General features: G+C 38.6%; 1 protein-coding gene across 6 annotated transcripts in view; it reads right to left on the reverse strand.

Annotated features, from left to right (window-relative positions):
* Nucleotides 1-1,536: 1,536 nt before the first annotated feature.
* Nucleotides 1,537-7,639, reverse strand: part of dennd2da (DENN/MADD domain containing 2Da) — a 56,018-nt gene continuing 49,915 nt past the window's right edge. For all 6 annotated transcript variants that reach the window (XM_050064642.1, XM_050064641.1, XM_050064644.1 and 3 more), the window contains 6 exons: nt 5,398-5,546; nt 4,115-4,286; nt 3,956-4,006; nt 3,771-3,852; nt 3,432-3,677; nt 1,537-1,871 (listed from right to left, as the gene is read on the reverse strand). In XM_050064642.1, the coding sequence (XP_049920599.1) occupies nt 1,804-1,871; nt 3,432-3,677; nt 3,771-3,852; nt 3,956-4,006; nt 4,115-4,286; nt 5,398-5,546 (768 nt within the window). In that variant the 3' untranslated portion in view covers nt 1,537-1,803. The remainder of the gene's footprint in view (nt 1,872-3,431; nt 3,678-3,770; nt 3,853-3,955; nt 4,007-4,114; nt 4,287-5,397; nt 5,547-7,639) is intronic.

Consider the following 7,639-nt stretch of genomic DNA (forward strand, 5'->3'; position numbering starts at 1 on the left):
GGGATTTATGCTAATTGCTGATTACCGGGAGCGCGCTGTCACTTTACGATGGATTGGCATTCATGATCATACACGTGTTTACGATCAAATCTGAGTTTCCCGCGGCGTTCCTGAATCCGGAGTAGGTTTTTAGTAGAGTAGGCTTTTATGTGCAAATCTACACACAGATTTACTCACTTTTCATGAATGAGACCCAGTGTCTTTAAAAAGGCTCTATGATGTTAGACTTATTTGTTGGAGCCTCCATTGAACACTGCAGTGTTAAATTTGTTGACGAAAACTTTGACAATTTTTTTTTAGCAACAACCTTTTTTTTCATGATGAAACCAAGACAATGACAATATAAAAATAGATCTTGATAATAAAAACTAAGACAAAATCTATGTTTCCTTTCCAAGCAGTCACTGGCTGCTGAACTTCACAGCTGATTCCAACAGGACTCCACTCAGTCCAGACTGTCTCGAGATAGTTTATGGGTTGATGCTTTTTGAAAGGCAGGTAGGAGATTCAGTTATCTTTGAGTGTAGCTATGCTAAAAGTAAACAGTCTGAACTCAGATCAGTTCTCTCTGACAGAGATTAAAGTTTAGTTTTAGTCACCAACTCTGTCAGAGACTTTTAACCTCCAGACTAACATGTTGCAGATTAATAAAGAATTCAGGCTTTAATAAAGTTATTCTTAACAGTGAGATAGATAAGTCAGAGTTTACAGTGAACCTGGGTACAAATCCTCTCAGATTAGTTATTTGTGGTGTCAAAGTTTTTGAGAGCATAAATAGAGATGATGTTAAGCTTTTCAAATCTTGACCAGTAAGTGTGGGCTTGTAAATCACACCGTATACCTGTGAAACACTGCTGGAGAAATGACAGTTTCTAAGTGTGTGGAAATTTTCTGTAGTTGTAGAAAAAAAAACGTGTAAATGTTATTTTTACATAACCTGTCACCTTGATTCTAATTTCTGATACATGAATTAGCCTCACTGGATTAGTTTAAAGATTAAAAACATATAAAAAAAATATAATGACAAAAAGTTGACTAAAACGTGTCTCAAGACTAAGACTAAATCTAAAATGGTAGTCAAAATTAACACTGGAATACTGGTGCTGTTCACAATGTATGAGGGGCCCAGCAGCTTATTTTGCCCTCCATGACAGGTTAATCTGACCATACCCTTAGAACAGTGTTAACCATTAAAACAAGCGAATTTAGCATGCAGAGCCACCTTTGATTTTACTTAATTTTGCCCTTTTGTAACTGTATCAGTATTTGGCATATATACCCAGTTAGATATTAGGGAACGCAGACAGTTATTATATAACTTTTGGACTGGACTGCTCTGCGACATTTCTTGCATTTTTGTTTATTAGAAAGGAAGGAGCTTCTAGGTTTTTTGTTAGTCAAATCAGTTACAAATAAAAAAGAAACAAAGACTGAAAAACGAAAGAATGAAAAGGATCAATAAACAGGGTGTTAACAGGTACAAAAGGCTTCCAGTCACTGGGGCCTGGCTGCCGAAAAATCAGAGACTGTAGGTGCTTTGACTTAAAAAAGTAGTCTTTATTTGAAATGATTTTCCTGCTCATCAGCGACAGACTGTGGCCACAGGCTGAGAACCAACATGTGGAACTGAATTCTTTTATTCTGCCAGTGTATCACAGAGTAGCAGCAAAGTAGCCATACAGTAATTCACACATTGGTACATAATTAAAAACCAAACTGACATAGGACACAAAACACACAGTGCAACATTCACATCTTTTCCTATGATATCTTTTATATACAACCAGGGTCCCACACTGAGACCTAGTGTTTCTTTGCCTTGTCCCTTTTCTTCTTCTCTTGGTATTCAACGATCTTTCTGTGAAATATTCCTGCAAGACAGAAGGACAGGAGCTTAAGTTAGTGTGCTGTAAAAACACTGCATTGTTTCAACAAGAGCTCAAGTTACAAGACTCAGTAACTTATGATAGTAAAATATGAAATGGTTCTAAACATGATAATTAGACAATTCTGGTTGAGTAGACTTGAAATTTATTAAACTACATTTGCAAAACAACTACATTAAATTACATGCTGATGATAAATATGAGCGGGTTTAGTGTAGGTATAATTGTTCAAGTTAGAATTTTCACACTTGTGTTTGTTGAGATTTGAGTCAAACACTCATTGGTGTAGGAACTGATGTTGCAAGTTGTTATGGTGGTTGAGTTCATTAAAGAAAGGGCACAAATAGTTCTGGCTAATTTCTATTGCCTTTGTTTTGGTGTTGAGGGTAACAAAGTGATAATATCTGGGTGTTGGGTGTGTGAGGACAGAGTCTCCTGTGAGTCCTTTTCACTTTGTAGGCGAGGTTTTCAGCTGCAGCTTGTTCTCTGGAGGAACCCATGCTTTCCCCGGGTGCAGCCTACTTTATTGTGACGTGCCGACGCATGTTTTGCAAATCAATGTATTTTCGTAATCAAGGACCTTGATTAAGTCGATGAACTGACGCACCCCTACCTGACAGTTGTGACTACCATAATGCATGAAGTTGGTGGTCGGGAGGTTGGTTAACACATATGTAATTATGACAGTTAGTTTGGCATTCACTCTCTGCAGAAGCACCTCCACTTCACTACAAAACTTTTTTTTGTTTTTCAGTCTTTGGAGTCTGGTGCTTCACCCCCTTTAGACTTTCTGTCAGGCAGTCTAGTTTTAATTCTCTCAACTTTTCTTCTTCTTCAGTCTCTGTGTTTGCACACGGCTCTGCAGTCTCGTGCCCTTTCACGGATTTGCGGGGAGTTATGCTCATTAGGATCAAGTGGTACATGCTGTCATTTTACGTGGACAGTGGGATTCATCATGATAAAAACATAGATGTGAACAATTCTACTGTTTAATAACATGTTGTGAATCTGATGTAGACTTTTCTTAAGCCTTTTTTTAAGAACAAATTTAAGAAAAAAAACGTATTGGTGAATGAGACCCAATGTTTTTTGGGCTGCATACTGACTGTTTTCAGAATACTCCATTTTGTGAATTTTATAAGAGGAATATGCGACATACTCAAAACCTGATTAGAGTTAGGATGGATATGGGACACAACTACTCCTCCTTCATCAGACCTCACTGTTGCACTGCCATTTTCTAGTCAGTCAAGTTTTAATCCTTGTTGAAGAGGTTCCAGAGAAGAGGTGAGTTATGTAATGATTGCAATTTGGAGATTGCTGTGATAGACAATTACTCGACTGATTCTTGAATTGATGTTCTGAGAAAACTGAGCTCTGACAGATTCACTGAGGCTGAAGTTTACTGAAGCTGATAGGTGACAGCAGACCTACATAAAATCTGGACCTGGATCATATCTGTGAGTCGGGTTATTTTGTGTGTGTGTGCGTGCGTGTGTGTGTGTGTGTGTGTGTGTGTGTGTGTGAAATGTTCCCTGTCCTCACCTTGCTGCGGTCCAGGCTGCTGCTGCTCCACCTCCTGGATAAACAGGTCAAACATCTGCGTCTGGATGAACTTTTTGACAAAGTGTCGAGTGGTCTTGGACTCAATGGCCTTGTAGAAACTTCTCTTTTCAAACACCCCCTGCTCTCCAGCATGGCTGTATTTCACATACGAGCTGTAATGGCCGACTGTTTTCACAAAGAAGTGCAGGAAGGCTTCTGACACCACCCGGTTCATCTCCTCCACCGCTGAGACAAAATACAGAAAACATTTGATGATGGAACTATATTTCAGCTCCTAAATGATTCACCTGTGTTTGACTTTGGTTGCACTATACTCACTTGATGCTTTTTGTCTGTTACTTAGTGACTCTAGTATTTCAGTTTGGAGCTTCGGGGGCAGAATAGAACTTTCATCACCTATCTGGAAATGCAACATTTTGCAATTGTACACATTAAATGGTTGTTTCCTCTAAATTTCAAAATTAGAATTATTTACTCAAACAATTTATTGATATAGCACTTACTGAAACAATGAAAGTCTTCTTTTTATCCTCAGATAAGTCCACCACCAGCAGCTGTGTGACAGAAAATAACAGAATCAGGAGGTCACATACTCTGTACAAGTTGAGCAAAGTTTTGGTTGCTTATGAAGATGTTTTGTTGTGTTGTCCATGATAACTCACATCCCCCTGGTCAGTGACCAAGTCCAGCAGGTGTTTCTGAACTCCCAGCAGGTACGGGGTGGGAGCCATCACTACGTCAATCAAGATTTCCGGAACAATGGAGATCAAGGTGTGCTGCCAGGTGAAGGGGTAAAGGAGGGCTGCTACTGCATGACTGACCTGGGATAACGTGCTGTAGAGACACAACAGAGCTGATTTTAGAACTGGTTCTAACCTAACTGTTCAAGTTTGATAGGCCAACCTGTTTGATCACAAACTCAAGTTTTTTTCAGTTCTTCCTTTTATTTGTGTTCCTTCAATATCAATGCCATGCCAGTGACCGTTACACCTGAACACTTTCTCACTGTCACCAGATCAGTCAATCAGCTTTCAAAACCTCTTCAAGATACATTTAAACTCATTTAAGACTGATTTGTGGACACAAGATAATTGTGTTCATTAAAGCTTTGCAGGTAAATATAGCTGTAAGTACTGTATTTATGTGGTCCAGTGCAGAGGTAGGTTATATGCAGGAGGGTGGTTATTAGAGAGAGTTAGATTAATCTACATATTGCCAACAGGTAAGTATAAATATAACATGAAAAGAAAATACTAGGTTCAGGGGATGGTTTAAAGATTTGTAACATCAGATATGTGGACTTCTACGCAGAACAGCTTGATTAATTTTGACAAAAATAATCAAAAGATGGATAAATGGAATGAGATGAAATGTTTGTTGCAATCATGACCTCCCAAACTCAAATTTAAGACTATATCATGACTTTGAACAAAAACTAATCAGTTTATCCTTAAGTCCGAGAGAAAATTTTTGCCAAATTTTAAGAAATTCCCTTAAGGCATCTTGTGCTCATGAGAGTGGGATGGATGGAAAGACAGAAAGACAGACAGACAAACTGAAAACATAATGCCTCTGGCCACAGCTATCACCAGAATGGAGGCATAAAAATGATAGCAAAACAACTCAAAACAGTATTGGAAAAGCATCTGCTGAAGAACTAGAGCTGCAACGAACAATTACTTCTAATTATCAATTAATTTGTTGATTAGTTTTGATTCACACATTAATTGATTTTAGCCACAACAGAGCCAGAAAATATTGATAAAATCCATCAATATTTTTACAGTCCATTACAGTTTTTCAAAGCTGAAGGTGACTCTTACTCATTTCATCTAGACAGTCCTAACATTTGCTCTGACCTGTTGGTTTGGTGTGAAAAACAAAAACTTGGGTAGGTCTCCATTGCATCTATACATGTGTGAGTGTACAGGTGAGTGTGTATTACCCCAGTTCATCAGCAATGAAAACGATCCGTCTCTCCAAGACAGCGGCAGCAAACACCAGTAACACCTCGTCGTCTGTCAGGCAGCCGAACAGCGTTGCAAAGTTTACGTGCTCCAGCCAGGAATCCAGTGGCCGGGTCAGTCTGATGATCTAGTGGAGAGTCACTACTGTCATGAATATGTCAACAGTGGTACCAGCATGTCATCACTCAACTGACAAGGCACTGACTTGTCTCTCTTACTACACCCCTGTCTGGTTCTGAAGGCACTAAGCCTTACTTAGCTTTAAAGGAAGGGATGAGGTGGTTTCAGTGCTTTTCATGATTTCTTTCTTCCACTTCACATTTTGGTACATATTAGAGCAACACCTTCACTGCCATTATGAACACAGCTAGAGAACCCTGTCTTTGTCCTTCCTTCACCCTGAGGGTTGGTCACCGTTACTACAGCTAAAACAGTGGCCAGCATGAATACTGGATATGACTGTTGAAATGTGGTATGCAGCCTGATGGGTTGAGTGTTAAGCTTCTGCTTTGAGGCAAAGATTAGGAAACACAGAACAGGTTCAGACACAGCTCCACATAAACACACCCGCCTGGAGGATCTCACTATATGAAGTCACTGACTTACATTGCACTCATGCTGTGCGTCAGCACGTGTTATTCTTGAGGGGTTTTTTTGTTTTTGTTTTGGGGACCCTTGTTCTATTTTCAGAGTTCTTTGGAACTTAACAATAAGGCTGCCCTGTCTAAAGTAATGACTATCTGCTTAATGTTGGCCTTTTATGTCACTGAATGTAGTTGCATTTCCTTAATGCAGCTTGGCTGAAGTCCCAGCACATGTTGGGACATCCTCTAGATTACTGTGGAGGGAGATCTTATTATGTAAGGCTGTCTGAAATCTCTGATATACATGTGTCCTGTATTTCAGCTCAATCAGCTGCAAAACAGGCTGCTGTGTAATCCTTGTGGGCAACTAAGCACCCTCAGTGTACGTCCACTGAAAGTGGTTGTTTTTGCCTCTGACTGCATCAGATTGTTATTCTAAGTGTCTGACAACATCACTGAAAGGATCCCTACAGAGGTCGATCTTTTTGTTAAAGAGTAAGATCCCTTTTGATTAACCAGAAAAAGACCCGCAATTGCTATCATCAAACTAACCGGACTCCATTTAAATAAACAGTGAGTTTATCATTGTAAAACACACTTTACTCAAAGTCAACAGAAGCAAAATAAACTCAAAAACTGTACTGTGCCAACAATCACCAAGTCTGGCTTGGTTGAGATAAACCCTTCATTCATCCTGTCAGATGTGAAAATATGCTGGCTCTGATCTATCTCTGTAGGGATCCGTCCCATAATTTAAGACACTTAATAACAATCTGAGAATAACAATCTGAGCCTGTCAGTGGGAAAAACAAACAACCTTAGTGGACGTACATTGACGGTGCTCAATTACCCACAGGAATTACATAACAGCCTGTTTCGCCACTGCTAGCTGCAGTGGTCTTGCCTAATACTGAACCAATTTCAAAAATTGGTCACTTAGGCACAAAATATGGCAAATAGGGTCTAGGTTGGAAAATATCACAGATACCAAAGTATAATAAAAAACCAGAAGGGATGAATTATTTATCATTACAGTAAATAAAGCACAGAAAATATACATTATTGTATTTTGTAGCGGTATATAACAAAAATTCATGATATAATCAATTAAATCAATGATCCAGTAGCATGAAATGATGGATTGATTAACTGATAAAAATGACTTCCCAGCTCTGTACACAACAGTAGTGACAGTGTTTGCTGCTGGTCTTATTGGTGCTGCCTGAAACACCACAACAAAGCCTCCTGCAGCACTATCCCACTTTGAGATGATAGTTGTATAATGTTTCCTGACAGCCCACAATCACATACAGAAACATTTTAGTTCTAACATTACCACCTACAGCAGGCAAGAGACAAGACTTCAGACTTGCAAATTAAATTTAATCCTTAATACATTATAAGGCCTTTAAATGGAGGAAACTGACTTTAATGCATTTTAAAGGGCCAGTGTGTAATATTTGGCATGGTTTATTGTCAATCTGAATCTAAATCTGAATATTCTACCCATTAATATGTTTATACAAGTGTATAATCGCTATAAAAAATAAAATTCGTTTGGTTTTTGTAGACTTATAATTATGCTTATATATATATATATATATATATATATATATATATATATATATATATATAT

The sequence above is a fragment of the Epinephelus moara genome, chromosome 16, assembly GCF_006386435.1.
Source record: "Epinephelus moara isolate mb chromosome 16, YSFRI_EMoa_1.0, whole genome shotgun sequence".
Classification (NCBI taxonomy): Eukaryota; Metazoa; Chordata; class Actinopteri; order Perciformes; family Serranidae; genus Epinephelus; species Epinephelus moara.